This window comes from Amblyraja radiata, chromosome 28, assembly GCF_010909765.2.
Source record: "Amblyraja radiata isolate CabotCenter1 chromosome 28, sAmbRad1.1.pri, whole genome shotgun sequence".
NCBI lineage: Eukaryota > Metazoa > Chordata > Chondrichthyes > Rajiformes > Rajidae > Amblyraja > Amblyraja radiata.
This window is the reverse complement of record NC_045983.1, coordinates 21628001-21651857: the sequence shown is the minus strand read 5'-3', so window position 1 is coordinate 21651857 and position 23857 is coordinate 21628001. Positions and strand designations below refer to the sequence as shown.

At 42.7% G+C, this 23857-nt stretch overlaps 1 protein-coding gene across 1 annotated transcript in view; it reads left to right on the top strand.

The window, feature by feature from the left end:
- The window catches only part of tmem132e (transmembrane protein 132E), a 185712-nt gene that overhangs the window by 44020 nt on the left and 117835 nt on the right, over positions 1-23857 (top strand). The window contains exon 2 of the mRNA XM_033046046.1: positions 6221-7127. Coding sequence (XP_032901937.1) covers positions 6221-7127 — 907 coding nt within the window. The remainder of the gene's footprint in view (positions 1-6220; positions 7128-23857) is intronic.

The following is a 23857-nucleotide window of genomic DNA, read 5'->3' as shown; positions in this document are numbered from 1 at the left end:
AATCGGGAGCTGCTGGGGTGACGTCATTGGTGTCCCAGCCGACGGCCAGTGCGTTGACGTCATCAGGGCGTGTCGTCCTCAGCGCGTTCCCGTGTCTGCTGACGGCCAGCGCGTTGACGTCATCAGAGCGCGCCATCCACAGCGCGTCGGCGTGCCTCCCGAGGGCCCTGATGTCGGCGAAGGAGGCGTGCGTGAGCTGAAGACGGATGTAGGTTGGCAGCAGATAGAAGTAAGTATACTCAAACAGCAGGCACGGCGTGTGCACATCCAGGAGAGCAACCATCTCCTTTAGGAGGCTTGATGGCCGTCGGTCGCCTAGGCCCTCCATATGAAGGAGCGTGGCAGCACGCATAATCCTGCTGAGTCCATAAATCTGGAGCAAGAGCTCCTTAAGGCCGAGGTATTTATCGGTGGCTGGGGGGCTGCGAGGAAGTCCGTGACCTCTTCAACCGTGTCCTGGTCGAGGGCCCCTACCAGGTAATAGAAACGAGTGGCATCGACTGTGATGCTCCGCAGGTTGAATTGGGCCTCCGCCTGCTGGAACCAGATGTGCGGCCGGGCGGTCCAGAAGGTGGGCAATTTTACAGAGACCGCGTCCAGAGACAGGGCCGGTCCGGCCTGTGAGGTGGTAGGGCTTTCTGCTTTCTCCATCATGACGACAATGGAGCGTCAGGGTCACCAATGTGGTGCGTAGGTCTCGAAACGAAAGAGAGGAGTCAGGTATTTCGAGAGGCACCTTTATTTGTGTTCCTCCCGGTTGTAGGGAAGTCCACACGAGAGAAGGATGGCACCCAAACCCCTGCCTTTAAACCCTCTGGTTAAGGGCCGCCTCCGGACTGACCCACTCCCGTGCTGAGGGGTTCGACAGTTAGGATGGCCCGACCCTTGGGAGCTGCCACAATAACACTTTTATTTTTCATTATGGGAAGAATCCTCTGCACCCGATGAGCAGAGGGGGACTGAGTAAGATGGCCAAAAAGCACAGGCGTAAGTGGTAGCGTTTTATCTAAAATTAATATACAGTGCAAAAGGAAGTTATCAAGTTTAGACCTTTAATCAAGTGCTTTATTTCAAACCAACCACCACCAACAACCATTTGCAGTGCTTTATTTCAAACCAACCACATTTTCATTTTCAAACCACATTAAGGGCACTCAAGGACAGTAAAACCACACTCACAGTTTAGTAGATGTGTTTTCAGTGTTATTCACAGCTCAGACTGAGAGACGTGACCCTCTCGCTCCCCCATCTTGCAGAGACTGACTGAGGCACTCAACACTTCTGGGTTTTATAGTCCCTCCGGAAGGGGCGTGGCCTTCAGGAGAGAGAATCTCAACATTTTTTAAACACTAATAACTCTTTTATTTTTCATCGATGGAAAAAATCCTCATGCCCTGCACAGTGGAGGGGGATCTGAGTAAGATGGCCAAAAATCACAGCCGTAAGTGGAAGCATTTTTTCTAAAATCAATATGCAGAACATCAGGAAGTGGTCAAGATCAGACTTTTAGTAATATAGACGTTTTTTTCTAAAATCAATATACAGAACAACAGGAAGTGGTCAAGATCAGACTTTTAGTAATATAGATCTCGTATCTAAATACCGTTTGTATTTTAGGGTTGGCTTTACAAAAAGTTTTTGGTTTAGAGATATAGCGTGGAAACAGGCCCTTCAGCCCACAGAGTCCCCACTGACCAGCGACCCACATACATTAGCATTATCCTACACAATATGGACAATTTAGAAACCAAATCCAAATTAACTTTTACGTCTTTGGAGTGTGGGAGGAAACCAGAGCAATATTGGGAAAGTTAAAATCCCCATCTACAACAACCTTATTAGTCCTGCAGCTGCCTGCAATCTCCTAGCATATTTGCTCTTCTAATTCCTTTTGAATATTTGAGGGCCGATAGTTCACTCACAACAAGGTGATGATCATCCCCTTCTAATTTTTTAGCTCCATCCATATAATCTTGCTGGATGAACCATTAGTAAAGTCGTCTCTGACAATTTCCATGACATCCTCTCTAATCAATAATGCAACACCGGCCTCATTTTTTACCCCCCGCCTCTATCTCTCCTGAATCATCTGTACCCTGGAACATTAACATGCCAGTCCTGTCCCTTTCTTAACCAGGTTTCTGTTGGCTACAACATCCCAGTCGCACGTACCTGTCCACACCCTGAGTTCATCTGTCTTACCCGTCAGGCCACTTGCATTAAAATAATTGTAATTCAAACCAACAGTTCTTCCTGGCTTCCTGCCTTTCTCGTGCCTATTTTATCCACAAAACATTATTTCATCACCGTCCATAGTGCTTTCCAGCTTTTCACCTGACTTGGTGCTGCATAGGATCCCACCCCTCTGCCAATCTAGTTTAAACGAGCGGCACCAGCGAACCTACCTGCCAGGTTCCCCTCCAGTTAAGGTGCAAACCATCCCTCTTGTACAGGCCACTTCTGCCCAAGAAGAGATCCCAATTGTCTAGAAAGCTGACTCCCTGCCCCATGCACCAACTCCTTAGCCACACATTCATCTCACTTATCTTCCTGTTCCTACCCTCACTAGCACGGGATACTGGAAGTAATCCAGAGATCACTACCTTGGAGGTCCTGCTTTTTAGCCTATTACCTAACTCCCTATACTCATTGCAGTACCTTTATCCTCCTTTCCGCCTCCAAACCCTTGAGCCAAAGACTTGTACTTGACCTCAACAAAGACACTTGAGCTAAAGACTGGCACTTGACCTCAATGTAGAACTGCACCTCTGCACAGCCTTGCTCCTTGCGAATAAGAGTTTGGTATTCCGACTGCGCTTGCCCAGGTCATAGGTCACTCGAGAAAAACATTCTCGGCAGCTGAGCTGCTGCGTGTATACAGATCTGCGTTTCGTCCGTAGTCAGGATGGAACTAGATCTCTGGCGCTACAAGCGCTGTTGAATTGCTACTGGAGTTCCATAGGGAACCATATCTCCCTAATAGAGGCAACCACAACTCTTTCGCTCTTTCCAAATTATATGTCTATTTATGAATACTTTTTGCTTAATGTAGAAACAGAACATTGCCTGGGTGAAGCTGGTGCATTTACAAATTGTTTTCTATTGGCTATCAGCATTTCAAGTTGTTTCTATTTTTCTTTGCTGCGTGGCTAACATAATTTCAAAAACAGAGCTATATTATGTTCCCAAGTGACACTTTGTGGAAAGAGTCTAGAACTGCATGCAACATCATAATCTGTTTATAAATACCGTAACATTTTAACAACTGCAACACTACTGTGATTGAACATCACTAATGTTAACTTTAGAAATAGAAATTGCTATCACAGTGCCAGTTAGGCATTACGTATTTTAGTATGTTAGGTATTAGGTCTGATAGGAAAAAATTGCAATACAAATTTACGAATAATTTAGAATTATAATGCTGATATTAACCTATTTTTGTATAATATTTTTGAAGCAAATTATTACACTTAAATCAATTAACAATGATTTCAAACAGTAGAACGCACAAGCTACAATTATGAATCCCACTAAAGATTCTAATGTAGCCTTGTAATATGTTTTCTATTATTGCCAATAAATCCAAAATGGCCAAGAAATAAATGGTGGGCCTTGAGTGATATTCATCAGATTGATAAATCCAAACCCAGTTATAAAATGTAACAATCCTATCTTTTGGTCAGTCTGAAGAAAGGTCTCGACCCGAAACGTCACCAATTCCTTCTCTTCAAAGATGCTGTCGCTCCAGCATTTTGTGTCTATCTATTGTTCATCCTTGTTTGCAAGTTGCATCTACAATATTAGCTTCAACCATGGTTACAGGGAAACAAAACTTTTCCCAGTCTTTTTTTTATTGTTTGGAGCCTGAGTGCCACTGACACGGCCAGCATTAATTGCTTTTCCCTAAATTCTCTTGGGATGGTGCTGGTAACTTGCCTTCTTGAACGGAAGTAAGGAAGGCTTTTGACATAGCAGGTGAAAATGAATGAACCTGGGATACTGCCCTGAGAAAGTTCTGCAACAATGTCCTAGCATTGAATAATTGACCTCCAACATCCACAACCATTGTGTTTTGTGTAAAGTATAACTACATTTGTTTTCTGTATGCACATTTTATTTACTATTACCAGGGCTCCTTAATGGCACACTGTCACATATTGCCTTGGTTCTAGGGAAATAATTTTCACCTCACCTCTGGAATTCATCGCTTTGTTTCATGTTTTTGACTGACATTTTGAGGTCAGGTATGGTCCTGGAACATAGAACTGGACATTGATGAGAAAATTATTATTGAGTGAATACTGCTTTACAGCTCTTCAAATGACACCATCAATCACTTTGATGACAGTTTGTTGATAGACTGTATTATAATCAACTGAATTGGATTTGTTCTGTCCTTTGTGAACACTGGAACAACTTGGTTAGTGGTGCAACTAGTTCCAGAAATCAAGTCTATAACTGGGGCAATGAGTGGCTCGAGAGCCTTTTCTGTATCCAGGACTGTCAGCTATTTGTTGATATAATTTGGAGTGATTTCAATTGGCTGCAGCTGGCTTTTGTGAAGGTAGGATTCTTGGGAAGAAGCTAAATTGGATTGTCAATTTGGCATTTTGTACTGAACTTGGGTGCAAAGTTTCTAGCATTTTCATGCAAGGCACCACCATCGTGATGGGGTTATGTTTGGAGCCTTCTCATAAGGTCATAAGTGATAGAAGTAGAATTGGATCATTTGGCCCATCAAGTCTACTCCGCCATTCAATCATATCTCTCCTTCCTAACCCCCTTCTCCTGCCTTCTCCCCATAACCTCTGACACCTGCACTAATCTAAAATCTATCCATTTCTGCCGTAAAAATATCCACTGACTTGGCATTTACAACCTTCTGAGGCAAAGAATTCCACCCTCTGACAAAAGAAATTTAGCCTCATCTCCTTCCTAAAGAAGGTCCTTTAATTCTGAGGCTATGACCTCTAGCCCTGGACTCTCCCACTAGTGGAAACATCCTCTCCACATCCACTCTATCCAAGCCTTTCACAATTTTGAATGCTTCAATGAGGTCCCCCCTCATTCTTCTAAACTCCAGCATGTACAGGCCCAGTGCCAACAAACGCTCGTCATATGTTAACCTACTCATTCTTGTAAACTTCCTCTGGACCCTCTCCAGAGCCAGCACATCCTTCTTCAGATGTGGTGTCCAATCTGTACTCCTGTTCATTTTCTGCAATCATTCATGATTAGGCGTAGTCAGACTGCAGAACTTTAATCTGATTAATTACTTGCAAAATCATTTTTGGTATGGCTATTGCATACAGTTATTGTTGTTTAGCATGCATGTTATTCCATTTTGCAGATTAGTTAAGATGCCACCTCATTTTGTTTAGCAAGGGGTTTACCTGCATTTATGATGCGAGTGGTTCAAGTAGATTAATGGTTATTTGTTTATATATTTTTTGGCTTGCAGGCAGGAGTTGTCCAGTAAGTATGCCAAAAAATCGCCGAAGTGGGACAGGCCCATAACAAACACCACTGTGGGTTCTTAAAAGGACCACAGGAGGTTTTCTGCAGATGGGCATGTTCATTTTTAAAATGTACCTTGTTCTGGCTAACATCTGACTCAAGTTTGACCTATTTTATCCCGATTGCATTCTCTTTATTTACTACCTTCTCCTGAACTCATTTTACTGTTGCGAATAATTTTTGAGCTGACAGATTATAATTCTTCATGAGGCTGACACAATGACTCGAAGATGGCTGCCAACTGCAGCTGACTGGTAGTGAACCTAATAGAGTCCTATAAACCAATTCTCCAACGTCTAGACAATGATCTCATTGGGGCCATTGTGTCTTTGTTGCACTATGATTGTGCCACTGTTTCTTGGACACAGTTTAAATAATTTTGGAGCTGCTCAAATAATTCTGCTATAAATTTTCCAAAAAATTGTTTTAGTTCTTTACTGTTAAGTGTGTGAATTGCAGCTTTGTCCATTTTTTAAATAATTGATAAAACTATTTGTCTTACCAGGTCATTATTTATGTTTATTTATTCAGAACAATATTTTACATAACGATTTTGTAAATTTCAAAGTTCCATACTGCATTGCTGTTTTCTATTTTTTGCTGTTTATGGAAAAGATATGCCAGCTCTATGCAATTTTTACAAATTGGGTTATGCAAATAAGAGGTATTAAATAAAAGTTTTCTTTCATTATTTTTCCAGTAAGCAGCAAAGTGTCGCCGACAAGTTCCGAAAGATTGAAGAGCTTCCATACATCTTCAGCTTATCTTCCTGTGAACTACAAACTCTCCAATGTACAGCTAGCCTTTTTCCTAAATAAAGTTAAACCAAATCCTCAATGGAACAGCACCAGCTCGGTGCAACGCCTGGAACATTTTGTTGTATTTCAAACAAAGGAACTTCCAGTGGTGAATGCTACATTAGGACCTTTTTCCATGGATCGGACACTACCAAAAGATGTGCTTCAGCCCACCAGTACAATGGAAGTATTGAACAGATTCACCATGAATTGGAAAGTGAGAGCCTTTATTATCCAACAGAGAATTCCCTTTAACCAGCCACTTGTCCAGGTTTTGTTTTATGTGGCAGGCCGAGATTGGGATGATTTTGATGTTGTGGATAAATTGCCTTGTGTTAGACTTCATGTTTTCCAAGACCTGAGGGATATTAAGAGATCCTGCAGGCTGAGAGGAATCCTAGCCATGTGCCTAGTCCAAGTTGACTTGCCTCTTACCTGGTTTAGTTCTCCTATCTCAGATCTGGGAAGAAAGAAATCCATGGATAATTTGGATATAGTCAGTGAAAATCTTCAAGTTGAACTCTACTATACCATGCATCTTCCAGACGGAAATGGGGAATGCAATGCTGGCAGTGAGGCAGGTTCTCGTAAAGGAAACGGCGTTCGGCAGGGTGGTTCTTACCGGCAGCCTCTGCTGCGTATAGGAAGCATCAATTTGTACAATCCTCCACAAGCTCAGTTAACTCAGGAGCATAGGCTTGATGGCAACATCTTCATTCGCTTACCAGAAGGACCACTCAAACCTGGGGAGATCCTTAGTATTTCTGTTTTTCTCACACCAAATTCGACAGTGGAACAATTCACACTGAGGTATGGGATTTCATGTTATTTTACTTTAAAAGAAAACTAAATTAATTTGTAAGATTTTGAATCTATATGTTAATCATTGCAAATGTATGTAAATCATTTGGGTTTCCTGAAAATTTCTTAATGGCAAAATGTAAAGATTGCTTTCCTCCAATTTCTAGTCAAATTCTGCAGTGTTATATCCTGTAATTATGTGCCTATTTGTTTTCTGTTACTGTTTGTACTTTCTTCCAGCAATGCCAAATGCATCTTTAATCAACAATCAATGAAGGATGCTGACCTTTCTATGAATAGAAAGGGGATAATATATTTTTATGCCATTTTAAAAACCAAATGCATGTCTGAAACTTAAAGCCCTGTCCCACGGTACGAGTTCATTCCAAGAGCTCTCCCGTGTTTGCCCTGATTCGAACTCGGAGATTTACGGTAATGGCCACTCATCGGTTCTCGGGGCTCTCGTGGACATTTTTCAACATGTTGAAAAATCTTCACGAGTCTTCCCGTGCTTACCTGCCGTTAGCGAGTCTTCCCGAGTACCTGCCGTTAGTGTTACGAGCCGCTAAGAGACGTCCCCGAGCTCCGACGTACCCGCTACGTTCATTCTCCGTACTAACCACAAGTTTGATTTTTTTTTTACTCGGGAGAGCTCTTGGAATGAACTCGTACCATGGGACAGGGCTATAAGTAAAGTTCATTTATTGAGGATATAATGGATCTGCAACTCACAGGGAGATGTTTCTAAAACATGACATATGTCACCCAATAAAATGAGTGTATCACTTGTGTTTCTCTTGTTAAAAATACCTCTGTCATAAGAAAGATTTTTGATTGATATAAATATAATTATCAATTGTTATAGCAGTCAATATCACATTATAAATAGTATTACACTATAATTAATAAGTGATACACTTTAATGTAAAACTGTTGGATCGTGGTAGTAGCCACTACAACTAGATGAAGAGTTTCATACATATCAATAGTAATAGAGTTTAGCTATTTTCTGAAAAAGAGAAAATACTATATATTTACAGATAAAAACAAAATGCTGGAGTAACTCAGTGGATGAGGCAGCATCTCTGGAGAGAAGGAATGGCCGACGTTTCGGGTCGAGACCCTTCTTCAGTCTGGAGTTACTCCAGCATTTCGTGTCTACCTTCAATTTAAACCACCATCTGCAGTTCTTTCATAGAGATACTTTCAGATATCCTGTTTACCACTTTTAGTAAATTGAAACTTTAAATTGTAGAAAGCGCAAAACATTGTTTTTGATTAAAGATTTAAAAAATGGAGGCAGACGCCCAAGAATATTATGAAGAGCTAGGATTTAGTGGGGTTTTTTTCACTGCTTTTTTGTAAAACTTTATTTAAAATATTAGCAAACCACTTATTAATAAAGTTCCTCATGGATCACTTGTGGGCCGTTTATAGTTTTAAGAACACTCAGCAAATTTTAATGAATAATAGAAACATAGAAAATAGGTGCAGGAGGAGGCCATTCGGCCCTTCGAGCCAGCACTGCCATTCATTGTGATCATGGCTGATCGTCCCCTATCAAAAACCCGTGCCTGCCTTCTCCCCATAACCCTTGACTCCACTAGCTCCTAGAGCTCTATCTAACGCTCTCTTAAATCCATCCAGTGACTTGGCCTCCACTGCCCTCTGTGGCAGAGAATTCCATAAATTCACAACTCTCTGGGTGAAAATGTTTTTTCTCACCTCAGTCTTAAATGACCTCCCCTTTATTCTAAGGCTGTGGCCCCTGGTTCTGGACTCGCCCAACATTGGGAACATTTTTCCTGCATCTAGCTTGTCCAGTCCTTTTATAATTTTATATGTTTCTATAAGACCCCCCTCATCCTTCTATACTTCAGTGAATACAAGCCTAGTCTTTCAATCTTTCCTCATATGACAGTCCCGCCATCCCAGGGATCAATCTCGTGAATCTGCGATGCACTGCCTCAATCACAAGGATGTCCTTCCTCAAATTAGGAGACCAAAACTGTAAATAATACTCCAGATGTGGTCTCACCAGAGCCCTATACAACTGCAGAAGAACCTCTTTACTCCTATACTGAAATCCTCTTGTCATGAAGGCTAACATTCCATTAGCTTTCTTCACTGCCTGCCGTACCAGTAAGCCAACTTTCAGTGACCGGTGTACAAGGATGCCCAGGTCTCGCTGCACCTCCCCCTTCCTTAACCTAACCCCATTGAGATAATAATCTGCCCCCTTGTTTTTGCAGCCAAAGTGGATAACCTCACATTTATCTACATTATACTGCATCTGCCACGCATCTGCCCACTCACTCAACCTGTCCAGGCCACCTCTGCAACCTCCTAACATCCTCTTCACAGTTCACACTGCCACCCAGCTTTGTGTCATCCGCTAGTGTTGCTCCTAATTCCCTCTTCCAAATTATTAATATATATGGTAAACAACTGCGGCCCTAACACCGAGCCTTGCGGTACTCCACTCGCCACTGCCTGCCATCCTGAAAAGGACCCGTTCACTCCTACTCTTTGCTTCCGGTCTGCCAACCAATTTTCTATCCATCTCAACACCCTACCCCCAATACCATGTGCTCTAATTTTAGTCACCAGTCTCCCGTGCGGGACCTTATCAAAGGTTTTCTGAAAGCCTAGATACACTACATCCACTGGCCCCCCGTCATCCATTTCACTTGTCACATTCTCAAAAAATTCCAGAAGATTAGTCAAGCATGATTTCCCTTTCATAAATCCATGTTGACTTGGACTAATCCTTGTACTGCTATCCAAATGCCCCATTATTACCTCTTTAATAATTGACTCCAGCATCTTTCCCACCACCAAAGTCAGGCTAACTGGTCTGTAATTCCCCGTTTTCTCTCTCGCTCCTTTCTTGAAAAGTGGGATAACATTAGCTACCCTCCAATCCACAGGAACTGATCCTGAATCTATTGAACATTGGAAAATGATCACCAATGCGTCCACTATTTCTAGAGCCACCTCCCTGAGGACTCTGGGATGCAGACCATCAGGCCCAGGGGATTTATCATCCTTCAGTCCCATTAGCTTACCCAATTCTATTTCTCGCCTAATGAAAATTTCTTTCAGTTCCTCAATCCCCTTAGATCCTCTGTCCTCCAGTACATCTGGGAGATTGTTTATGTCTTCCTTAGTGAAGACAGATCCGAAGTACCTATTCAACTCTTCTGCCATTTCTTTGTTGCCCATAATAATTTCACCCGTGTCTGCCTTGAAGGCAGACATGGGTCTTGCTTCTTTTTCCCTTAACATATCTAAAGAGGCATTTACTGTCCTTCTTTATATTCCTGGCCAGCTTCCCTTCGTACTTCATCTTTTCAGCCCGTATTGCCCGTTTTGTTTCCTTCTATTAATATTAACTGATTCTCATTGCAGATGCTCCCTGACTAACTGAGTTTTTCCAATTTTATCTTTTTTATAATAAAATATGATACTGAAAATTTGAAATAATAATGGAATATATTGGCATTAATAATGTGATCTTAACAATGAGAGAGTAGTGGAGAAAAAACCCACATTAGGCCTCCATGTATGTCACTAAAAATGGTGAATTGATACACAAGGCAATCACAAAAATAAATCGATTGTTGTCCTTTAGTTTGACAGTTGGAATTGACAATGTTACAGTGTTGACAGTGTTAGATAAATGTTGTTTTCAGTATTAGTTACTAAACATACATCACTACATTGGGTTTGGAAAGAATGCAGTGTTTATTAACCAGAATTATATTGTTGCTGTAAGTAGTTACTAAAAGGATGTGAAATATTTTTATGACTTAAGTGGTTAAGTGATGATTTAACAGAAAAATGTATCTATAATTATATTGTGGACATTTTCTATTTTATCAATGTTAGTTTAGTTGAATTGCTCTTAAGATAATAGCAAGTTAAATCCACACTTTTCATACATGACAGTGGATAAGTAACAATTCTCCTAACTTGTGATATAGAAAATGGGAATGTTCTGAGATGAGTGTACTCATTAGTAGGTCATGAATAAAATTGGTCTCCATTAATCTGATGGGAAAAAAATGTTCATTTGAGATTAATTAATTTATGAAACTGTTCATCGGATAGGCAGAGTCTCAAGCCTATTAACAGAAATAATGCTCCAAAATCTTTTAGTTTAAACATATGCATGTTGAACTTGTGTACAAACTCAGATGTGATTATGGTTGATAATTCTCAACTCAGTGCCATTTCAACACATGAAGCTTACGAGATTACACTGCTTTGATCTTCATAAAGTAGATTGACAGTAAAAGTAATTGCAAATGTTATTGCGATTAAACAAATTTATTACACATATTAAATGTACTAACTTCTAACAGTTCCATGCTAATTATTTTTCTCATAAGCCACTAGTACAAATGATTTCCTGGCAACACATGTCATACTCGTTATATTGTCTCCTCCAGTTGTTTATTTATTTTCAAGGTCAATTTTCTTTACAGTACATACTTGTTTGTTATCAGAATTGACATTTATGTTTTTTTATTTCTGTAAACAGAGCATTTTGTGTGCTGTAGTTACAAAAAGCAGGATATTTCCAATGTCAATTATTTGAGGATAGGTGCCTAGAAATTTGTTCATGTATCACCTTTTATCAGTACAATGTAGTTTAACTTCAAAACATATTTTGTGTACATTGCATAGTTCTAGAAATTTGATCTGGCATTTCAATTTGCAATGTAGACATGAAGTTGGGTTGTATGCTTTAGAAAGGTAATGAAATGGCCACTCTCAGAGAACTGTGTTTTCATTGAATCCCATTCAAAGCAACGACACTGCAGGCGCATTGCTATTTGGAGGAATTAAATGGCTAATACAAGGTAACAGTGATTTTAGATGAGGTTTTCTGCCATGTCTTCATTTCACTGCACTTTATTGTGCATGTGATGAATAAATCTGATTGATTGATGTCTGTTTATTATCGCTTAATCATGAGCACTTTTGAGGTGATTCTGCTGGATTTGCTGCATGAGCTAAAGTTGCGTTACAGGCAAAAAAACAGTAAATCTGGAGATTAGTATTTATCAGTCAGTGATGATCTCCTTTGGACAGAGTCCATGTCACCCTGGACAGCTGCATCCATAGAGATCAAGCTCCTTTATTGTTGTAAACATTCAGAACATTCTAACCTTCCATATAATTCTTGGTTTTGCCAGTGGTTGGTCTTTTTCATTATTAAGATATGAATCCTCAAAATGAAATTCTCATGTTTGCACCATGTTGGGGTATTGTCCAAGCAAGAGTGAATACTTTAACATTGTTTGCGGTTTCCAAAACCTGACCATCATGGACGCTTAACCTTTGTCTGAAGCTGTCCAGCAGACGAGGAAGAGAACAAAATTGAAGGGGAGAAGCAAGCGATATAAGTGATAGAGGATATTTGCAGGTAGTAGATTTCTCTCAAGTGCTACATGGCACAGTGTTAAGGAAGTCATTGCTGCCCTCAGTCCAACAACCTCAGTCTGAGTGGGCTTGCATGGACTGTGGACTTCCCTTAGTTTAGATGGAGTGTTTCATGTGAAGTCCAGGGCTATAATTACCTGACTGCCAAAGTTTCCCATGAACAATACCATGTAATATTTCTGTTTGCAAGACTCTTTTATTCGTAAGCTGACCAATTTGCCTATTTTATATGTGGAATAAGGATACATGGCATTCCCTCCAGCTGGTGTTATAGAGGTGTACTAAAGCAGGACCTTCAGCCCACCATGTCTATACCCATTTATATTAATACCATTTGCCCGCATTAGGAATGCATCCTTCTATGCCTTGCCTGTTTAAATGTAAATATAAATGGTTCCTAAATGTAGTAATTGTCTGATACCTTCCAGATATCAAGCACTTACCTACCTCTTTAAATCTCCTACCTCTCACATTAATGCTATGCTCCCTTGTCTTTGGTATCCACTTAGTATAGAAGAGTACCTTTATATCAATTGTCACAGACAATCATGCAACGGTGAAAGCAGCAGGTGTCCTACATTTTCTGAGACACAACTTTCATCATTGTTCAACTTCTATCAAGGAGAAGTTATACTTCACTCTCGTTAGACCATATTTGGACTGCGCAGTTGCAGCGTGGGATAAACATTTCTTCCATCGAATGTGTCCAAAGACAGGCTGCTCGATTTACAAATACCACCAAACTTCTGAATTCACTAGGGTGGAACCCTCTCCAAGACAGTTGTAAAGCTCACCATTTGACCTGTTTTTACAAAATGTTAAATGGTCAGCTCGACATAGATTACCAAACTCAAACCTATTAGGAGCAGACGGAGAGCATTTAATCCAATTTGAGATACCAGCTATCAAGACACAATTAAAGCAAGGAATAGTCTTTACCCTACCATAGTTACTCAACCAGACGCAACTAAATTTGGTCTGAAGAAGGGTTTCGGCCCGAAACGTCGCCTATTTCCTTCGCTCCATAGATGCTGCTGCACCCGCTGAGTTTCCCCAGCAATTTTGTGTACCAACTAAATTTAAAGTAGCTTTTCTTCTCCAAGAATCCTTTTTTTGCTTAAGTCCACCCTCTGCCACCTCCAGTTTAAATTCCATTTGGAATATTTTGGAGGACCAAGAACCAAGTAGAAGCCTTCTAGAGAATGCATTTGGGATCATCAAGATAGTTCCAGTCTTTGTACCCCTCTCAGTGCCTTGCAATATTCTGCAGACAAAGTTAGATACTTTATGCTAACTTCTGCTACCTTCACAACCCTGCCATCAGAGGGCTTGGCCTAAGTTTGACTCAGCATAAGGTGAAGGAGGAGGAAGTGAAGGAGATTGTCACAGAGAGAAGGCATTGCAGTTGATCACTAATGTCGATAGATGGTAGGTTCTTTCTGTAAGGGAGATTTTTACTGTACAGAGATTCTGTTGAGGATTCCACTCGATGGGCTCAGCACTCTGACATGGAGGTGTTAAATGGGATATTAATGGGTTGATTTGGAGTTCACTTGTTAAATTCCAATGCTAGGGAATTACTATACAATTAGCTTTTTCCAAGGAGCTCACCCCAGTTGCCATTGGGACAAGTTTCTCTCCCTGTACTTTGGCTTTGCCTATCATGATTTTAAACACCTTTATTACCTTTGGAGACACAAGACTGTCCTGTGCACGGCTGCCCAGCCAGCAGCTGTCTGTCTCTTCATCTTTTTATTTTTTATTTTAGTTAGATAAGTGTTTTGTTTGGAGGTCTAGACTTTTTTATGTGGGGGGTGGGTGGGGGGGGGGGGGGAGGGGGAAACTACCTTTCAGGGTCCCTACCTGGTCGGAGAGGCAGCTTTTCTCCGGGCTGCAGCTTCGACCCGTCCTAGCGGCCTACCAGCGGGCCTGGAGCGGCGTTTCCTATCGGGGACCTCCCAGAACCTCAGCTTCGGCGGCGGCACAGCGCTGGAGCGCTATCACAGAGCGGGCGATGCCTTGCCCGGGTCGCCGCGCTGGAGCTCCGGTGAGCTGAGACCGCCGGGTAAAACATCGCGGAGCTGCGGGACTATGGGGCGATCAGCTGCGGGCGGCGGTGCTGACTTTACACCGGGAGCCTGGGATCTCTAGATGAGATCGCCAGTTGTGGAGCTCCAACCGGCGCGGCCTTGTTGGCTTCGGAAGCTGCGGCCTCCAGTACGGAAGCGGCCATTCCAGGGTTCCCAAGCCGCTGAGAGGACTCTCCCGACGCCAGAACAACATCACCCGGCGAGAACGGCCTGGAACATCGGGCCTCCGTAGAGGCAACTGTGGAGGCCTCAATGGGCCCGACTATGGGTGGACTGGGGTTGGGAACTGGACTTTGTGCCTTCCCTCATAATGGGAACCATTGTGGGGGGATGTTCTTTATGTTTAAAACTCTTATTAATGTTATGTCTGTATTCCTTCTTTATGTGCTGCAAAATGGCAAGAAGCATTTCACTTCACTACACCTAGGTGTATGTGAATGTGACTAATAAAATACCTTTGATACCTTTGATACCTTTGAGACTGCTGATACTGGGAATCCTAAGCCAAAAACAAACTGCTAGAAAAACTCAGTGGGTCCCAACCTAAAATTCTGATGTTCTTATATAAGTTACAACTCATTCTGCCCTTGATTATTTTTCCCTGTGGAGCTTTTCCGGATATTAAGCACGGTGATCTCTAGTTGCTGGGTTTATTCCAACTTTTTGATATTAATAATTGACGTGCAGAGTGGGTAACTTTATCTGCAGTGGAGATTATGATTTAAGAGAGTCCTATGTAAGACATCATAGAAACTGTTTATAGCTCAAGCAGAGAACACCTCCCTCTTCCTCTGGTAGATAACTCCATCTGGACTTTACACTGGTAGTGCTCCACTTCATCCTATTTGTCTTGTTTGTGTTGCACTTCAACATGCAACGCTTGTCTGTCAGGCTCTGGGTCTCTTTGTTGATCTTATTACTGAAGCACCCACTGACTGCAGTCAATGTGTTCAAAAGGGAACTGCAGATGCTGGAATATCGAAGGTACACAAAATTGCTGGAGGAACTCAGCGGGTGCAGCAGCATCTATGGAGCGAAGGAAATAGGCGACGTTTCGGGCCGAAACCCTTCTTCAGACTGATGGGGGGTGGGGAAAGAAAGAAGGAAAAAGGGAGGAGGAGGAGCCCGAGGGCGGGCGGATGGGAGGGTGGGAGGAGACAGCTAGAGGGTGAAGGAAGGGGAGGGGACAGCTTGGAGGAGGCAATCACTGTTGAAGAGCACTCTGTAGACTTTGAAATATGTTTACTGTAATAAGTTTGTAATTGCTCAGTCAATGACTTCAGCAGTGAGGACTTCAAATAACTAGAAATGAAATAGTGTGATTTATGCTTAGTCTTGAGTGAAGGTCCAAAAATGTCATGTATTGCATCCAAAATCTCCAATTTGAGATGATAACGGTAACGTCATTTGGTGTGTGTTTGACACTGAAATAACAACAAGTGTGTCCAATTTTCACGTGGATGTAATTGCTGAAGCGATCTACCCTCGATTAAATTGATAGCACTTTTTTAATGTGTATATTAATTAATCTAGTGTCTCGGCATATATTTGCTAGAATTTGCGTATGTGAAGCCCCAATTATGACTAATTTAAAATACAAGATGGGTGACTAGATCTGGGTAGTGAGGTAAAGCAAGTAGGAAGAATTATTTTCTCCTTATTGATCTGATTTATTGTCTGAAATGAAACAGTTTTACATTTAATTTTCAAATAGGGATTGGATCCACACTTAAGAATAGAAATCGCTGTGGGAACCATTAGGTAGCTTTTTCTCAAAGCTAACTTAACCGTGATGGACCAAATATCTTTAGTGTTATTAATCTAATCACAGTTTTTCTCTAAATGCAGTGGTGTTAATGTGACCATAGCCTTACATTCTTTAGTCGTAATGTGTTGTTTTTAAACTGCTGCATTGCTAATTCAAATTTAATTATACCTCGTACATTATCATAGATTGCAATCTGAAACAAGACTGATCTGTGTGCATTATTCACATTGGAACTTTTTATTTTTATAGCTGTTAACTGTTTAGTTTTTTTTTTTTAAGTTTTTTTTCTTTTGTACCTGGTTAGTAGATTTTAAATCAGATCATTTTTATTATATTTACTTTGTAACAGTTGTTGCAAAGGAAACCGTAATTAATAAGTTCAAATAAAGTTATTTAATAATATGTTCTACATTTGCAAAGCTGTCATACAGATATAAGAAAGAACAACTTGTTTTTCCGGAAGGTCATTAGCAAACAGTTTACTTAGCAGGACTCTCACTTAACCTTTTTTCGCTGTTGCCAGTCGGGCAACCTAGGCAGCTTTTTAGGTTGCCGAATTACAGTTTCGGTGGTCATTTAAGACGGCTTGCATGACGCGTGCGATAATGTGTTCAGACGAAGTGCGTAGTTGTTACCAGTCGGAATTATGCTCAATGAAGCATTCACATATTATTTCTGCTTCAAATAAAGTCACAAACTAAACATATTCACCAATCAAGACATGAGATATACCACAATGACATGCAGCAAAATTATAATACAGTACTTCAACTCTTTTTACATGTTGCAATGAATGCAATTTCTATTATTTCTTTCCACTTTCAAACAAAAATGTGGTTGGATTATTCAGCGTATGATCAACCTGTGTCAATAAATCCTGGACCATGGTAACATATATGCTTAACCATGCACACTACAGATTGATGCAAGTATATTTTCTGTGAAGGACCGAAAATTATCATGACATGGACATAGCATGGGTCTTTTCCGCTTGAATCTTCAATCATCAATCTCTGTTGTGCCCAGTCACAGCAAGGTAAGTTGATAAAGAATTAAATCAATCTGTTTGACACCTTTGAAAGTCGACACAGTAACAACATCAAGAGGGGAAATATAGATACATAATATATCCCTTCTGCTCTAGGATTTTGTAATTTAAAAGAAATAAAGAGAATGGAAGTGTACTTTGATTTTCTTTTTCTTGTAACATACTTGTTACTGTATTATTATTATTACCTGACCAGACCTTTACCAAACCTTTGAATGTACATAGTACCTCTTTTACTCTGTGCCCACTAAGAAGATGAGTCATGTAAATAGGTGACTATATTGAATCAGTCATGGAACTTGGCAAGTGAGATTGCCCAGAAGGCCAGTAAAAATGTCTGAAGTGGGGTATTTTTTTTTGGGGGGGGGGGGGGGGGGGGATGATGGGATATCAACTTTAAATGAACAGAAACATTATATTTGTGAGAACTTGTCTAACTTTTCTGCTTGATATTTAAACCATCTCCTGAAAAGCAAAGTAAAGACAGAGCTATTCAAATACATCTAAAAGTCACTTTAATTGTCATCTGAGTCGCTCTTGAGCAGAGCATCATCCTCATCAGAATTGTTACTGTCAGGGTGAGGTCCCGAGGCAGATGCTGCAGCTGGGTCTTCTCCCGTGTCAGGCCTCCTTGCCCTTATCCCTCCTGTATGCCACAAGCTGATGGCTGGCCGGGGATCAAAGTCCTTGATGTTACTGGCATGCAGCATGATGAGGAGCTGGTCCGTCGTACTGGAGGGAACTTCTGATGGTGGTCTTCAGCCGGCTGACGCCTCGCTCAGCCTCAGCTGAACTTGCCGGTATGGTAAGGACGAGGTCAAGGAGAGTGCAGATGTTGGGTGGCTCTTCTGGTGTGGGATTGCAGGAACACCATGCTGTATCACAACAACCTTTTCAGCAACATGGCTGTTACTTGGCACTACACTGGAGCATTAGGGGGAGCTTCAATGCCCAAATTTCAGGGTGGGTTTCTGATGAAAAAATGGGGGAAGGACTGATAAGCGAGAGACAGACAGAGAGAGACAGAAAGAGCAGAGACAGAGATAGACAGATGGAGACAGAGACAGAGAGAAACAGAGACAGATAGAAAGAAAGGGACAGAGACAGGTACATGGATAGGACAGGTTTGGAGGGATATGGACCAAACGCGGGCAGGTGGCTTTGCAGTTTCTCTCCCGCTCCCGCGGGGTGAGGGATTTAAGGGGTCCCACTTGGGCGTAATTTTCGGCGACAGCCTGAAAAGAGGTTGTCTGGTCGTGGTCGGGTCGTGGCGCGTTGTCTCCCTGTCGCCCCAGGATTTTGGAATGTTCAAAATCCAGGTGAGACATTTGGATGTCTCATGTCATGCGCCCTGTCACACGTATGCTGTCCTGCGGGTGATGACCGGTTAGAGTTAGGGTTGGGGCTAGGGACCACAGATGAGCTGTAAAATATTCTTCCTTCAATGCATGGATTTTAAAGATTAATATATTAAAATTAATACAATAAAATCAATTGTGCAAATGAAAAGATGTCTGAATCGTTCAGTTGTATTTTATATAGGTCCGCTTCCAGATCCAAATCACCATCTCTAACTTTTCACAGAGATGGATTCAGTGAGTGTAGACTGAACTCCCCTCTCCCCTCCACCTCCCTCTTCCCCCCCTTCTGCCCCCATCCCTCCTTCTCCACTCCCCCCATTCCCCTTCTTCCCTTCCCCACCCTCTTCTTCCTCCCCGCTCCACTCTTCTCTCCCTTCTCCACTCCCCCCTCTAATTCCCTTATCCCCTCTCCCTCCCTTCTCCCATTTTCCAACCCCCCGCCCCCCCCCCCCCCCCACTTTCCCCGAGGCCCCCCATTTGTGGACCCAGCCTGTGACAGCTAGATCCCACTAATAGTACTGCACAAAGTCCACTCCACATCATCTGTTTGATTATGGGATAAATGCTGACTTTGGGAACAACAACCCCCCACCGCCCGCCCCCCTCCCCCCCGCCCCCTTGCCTGGCTTCAAAATGGGTGTTGGGTATTTAGACTCAGCGGCCGGGGCAGGTGGGTGGCATTGACAACATTGCCTCTACCCAGTTGAGAGACCATTGGAAGAGAGATCTGCCTCTGACAACTCGTGACCAACAGTTTAGTTCCCATACAGATACTGGGGGTTCGAGTCCAACCCCTGGGGCCCCTGTGTCACATTTAGTTCAGAGATACAGTGCCCTTCAACCCACCGAGTCCGCACCGACCAGCGATCCCCCGCACACCATCCCACACACACTAGGGACAATTTATAAATACCAAGCCTATCAACCTAGAGTTAAGGTTAGGGTTACCTCCTGCACTCCAAAGGTTTGTATAAATTGTCCCTAGCGTGTGTGGGATAGTGTGCGGGGTATCGCTGGTCGCAGGCTGGGACCACAAATGGGGAAAGTGGGTGGGTGGGGGGGGGTTGGAGAAGGGCAGGAGAGCGGGAGAAGGGGATGTGAGGGGACTGGGGGGGGGAGTGGAGAAGGTGAAGAAGAGTGGAGCGGGGATAAGGGAGGAAGAGGGGGGAAGGGAAGAAGCGGCTCAGGCGCTCGACACCGCTGCAAATTGCTCTGTGCTGTTGTTCCCTTAAAGGGCCTATCCCACTTTGCGATTTTTTTCGGCGACTGCGGAGCGTCAGTGATTGACGCCCTTAAGACCGTCACTGGCGCTCCGCAGTCACCGAAAAAATTGCAAAGTGGGACAGGCCCTTTAAGGGAACAACAGCAACAGAAAAATTTGCAGCAGTGTCGAGCGCCAATCCGCTGCCTGAGCCGCTGGTTAACAAACAAACAGCAACTCCACAGGGCAAGGCAGGGAACAAGGATAAGGCAGGAGCTCTCTGAGAAAAGCCGGCACAGTTTGCATCAGGCCGTCCGCTGTCCACATTTGCCAAACTTTCCTTCGCTTGGCAAGCCGGGCAAAATGACACGGCTTTTAGGTTGCCTGGCAGGACTTTAGGTGGCCATTGGCAACCGGGCAACTGTTAATTTCGAGCCCTGCTTAGTTATTTTTCAAATTGCTTGGCTGTATCGCATTTGCGCAATTTAGGTAGAGAAGAAGAATCTGCACTGGATTCAAATTAGAGTGAAATTATTTTTGTGACCACTGCACAGCATTCATTTACAGTTACAGTTATGTGCAATGTGATTAAACACATCCTATTAATTTAGCAATTTATAGTTAAATGTAATTTATAGTTAAATGTAATTTGATTACACAGTCCTATTAATTTAGCACTTTGTGATGTAAATATTTTAAAATGAAATAAAAATATTTTGCCCTCTCATTGTTGCAGTACATCTCAGGTTTCACATGCCAAAGACAAAAGGGTGAAATTAAATTAATTTAGAGCTCACGTTACTGACAACCCATTCCATTTGAGCAATTAAGATTACAACTACTTCCTCATTGCAGGTTCAACATCCCTAACACTTGGCAAACCTTCATGCTATGATAATTCTGATTTTGTTGCTGTGTAGATGCAATAAATAACTTCAGTGATAGTTGTACTTTTGTTTGAATGACCAACAAACCCGTTCTTACCCGGGATTGACATTAGGAGAGTATAAAGGGAAGCCAAGTGTAGTGTCTATCTTCTTGACCCCAATAACAAAGTTTAAGAACTTGTGTTAATTGTTTGCTTCGACATTGGATCCACGTTGTACTACCTTTATTTGGTGAGATCGCCCTAATAATAATAAAATTACAGAGGACAATAGACGATGTTGAGTTTATTTAAAAATTGACCCCACCAGCTAGAAGACATCCTTGTCTTTTGCTGAGGAGAGGAACATAAAATAGTAGGCAGCACATTATCTACCGAATATTGACAGGTGAATCGGCTAGACAGTTTTATCACAATGCTGGCTTCTGCCAGGCTGGTAGGGTTTGTGTCTCAAAATTTAAAATGTGATTTCAGGATTGTGCCATTTTCCTTATGAAGTCTGTAGTGACTGGCATATTCATTCAGGTCCGTTGCCGAGTCCCTGAACATTGCCCAGTCTACAGACTCCAAACAGTCCTGGAGTTGATCCTCAGCCCCTCCCCGACCAGCTCTGTACAGTCCTCACCTCTGGGGTGCGTTCTTCAATTGCTGCCTGTAGGCAGGAAGAAGCAGCACCGCAGTATGGTCGGATTTACCGAAGTGAGGGCGAGGGATAGAGCGTTGGGCATCCTTGATGGTTGTGTACCAGTGGTCGAGGGTGTTTGGTCCTCTGGTGCTGCAGGAGACATGTTGGTGGAAGTTAGGGAACGATTTCTTACGGTTGGCTTTGTTAAAATCCCCGGCTATGGTGGTAAATGCCTCGGGGTAAGCCGTCTGGTGCTTGTTGACCACGGCGTGCAGCTCCCCCAGTGCCAGATGGACATCTGCCTGGGGAGGGATGTAGACCGCGGTCAGGATGATGGAGGTGAATTCCCTTGGTAGGTAGAAAGGACGGCACATCTAGGTGTTCCAGGTGTGGAGAGCAGGAGTTGGATAGGACTGCCACGTCTGAGCACCACGCAAGTTGACCATGAGGCAGACGCCCCTCCTCTCCCTTTCCCAGATGTACGGTCCATGCGATGGATGGAGAAACGGTCAGGCTGGACCGCTGAGTCTGGGGAGCTGGGGGTGAGCCATGTCTCTGTGAAACAGAACACAGAGCATTCCCTCAGCTCCCTTAAGAGCAGCGTGTTCCCTCCCCCCCCCCCCCCCCCCCCCCCTATGTTTTAAAAGCGATTTACTATGCCCCGAGCCATCTGTCCCCGCGGCCGGGGTGGGGATGAATCACCCGGTGTGGGTGTCAGGGTCCGGGGGTCGGAAGGGAGGGGGGGGGGGAACAAGGGGGGATAGAGAGAGAGGAGGGGAGAGGAGGAGAGAGAGAGAGCGGTCGGGTGGAGCAGAGGTGTGGGACAATGTTCATCTCTCCACAGTGATGTGATGGACATGGGGGTCTGGACCAATCGCTGCCAAGTCCCGCCCCCCGGCAATGTCATGTCCGTTATTTGCCATTTCTGTTGAGCGCCATTCGGACCATTGGCTTGTAGGCGATGCCGCCTTTCAGGTAGATGACATTTCAGCAGAGCGGCCATTCGGTGAGTTTGCTTTTACGCGACGCAGCCTTTCGGTTAGTTGGCTTTTAGGCGTCCCACCCTTTCAGTTAGTTGACGTTTTGGCTTTGTTTCCATACGGTTATTTGGCTTCCACATCTTTGCTTCCACTTATCGTCTGTCGGCGCCACGTCCGGGTACCACTCGTGGCATCAAGTAGGTCGGGGCGTTTTTCTAGCATGATGAAAAATGTCCACGAGTAAAAAAGGTTGTGAATTAGGTCGTGAAAGTGGGACAGGCCCTTAAAGATACTTCAAAGCGATATAAATAACGTGACTGGGTGAGATCATGGCTGATGCTGTAGACAAATGTGAAATAAACACTTTGGTGCACAAAATAATATTTTAAATGTCGAGAGATTGTATAATTTTGATGTTCAAAGATGTCTTTGTATGCAAGTTGCTTCTCCTTGCTGATGAATCTAGAACCAGGAATCACAATCTCAGAATAAGGGGTAGGCTATTTTGGACTTGGGAGAGGAGAAATCTTTTAATCCAGATAATGGTGAATCATTGGAATTCTCTATCTCACGTAGCTGAGGAGGATTAGTTCTGTGGAGGATTTAAGATCATTAAAAAAAAAAAAAGACCAACAGATTTTTGGATATTAGGAAAGCAAGAGAGAGAGAGCAAGAGAAAGGAGAGCAAGATATTGAGATGGCGCTAGATAAACATGTTGAGGTAGATCAGCCATGAGCTTAATGAATGGTGTAGCAGGCTCAAATAGCCAAATGACCTACTCTTTTGATAATCTAAGAAATCTCTCTGAATGCACTTTGCCTTTCCCCATATCCCCAGATTCACTTAACATTCAATGGTTGAGTTCTTCATGATCTTTGTGTCTTCAGTCACCTGAAGAGTACTGATTACCTTTCTGGATTTTACTGGTTAGATTTACTGGATTGCCATTGGGATATCTGTGAACTGTCATATTTTTGTTATCTGAAGCCAGTTTGATTTGTCTGACTTTATAAGCAGAGGCCGTGAATACCATTTTCCTGCTTTTAAAATAACAAGTTATCCTGAATGGAAACCCTTGGGCTGAATGGTTTCCCTGACAACAGTGGCAACCAAAATTGCTTTAGATCTCATGTGACTCGACTGTGGTTAAGAACTGTTTTCACTGTTTGCTTATATCCGAGAGGGAAGCTTACAGTGCCCTCCGTAATGTTTGGGACATAGACCCATCATTTATTCATTTCCCTCTGTACTCCACAATTTGAGATTTGTAATAGAAAAAAATCACATTTGGTTAAGTGTTGATCACATTGTCAGATTTGATTAAAGGC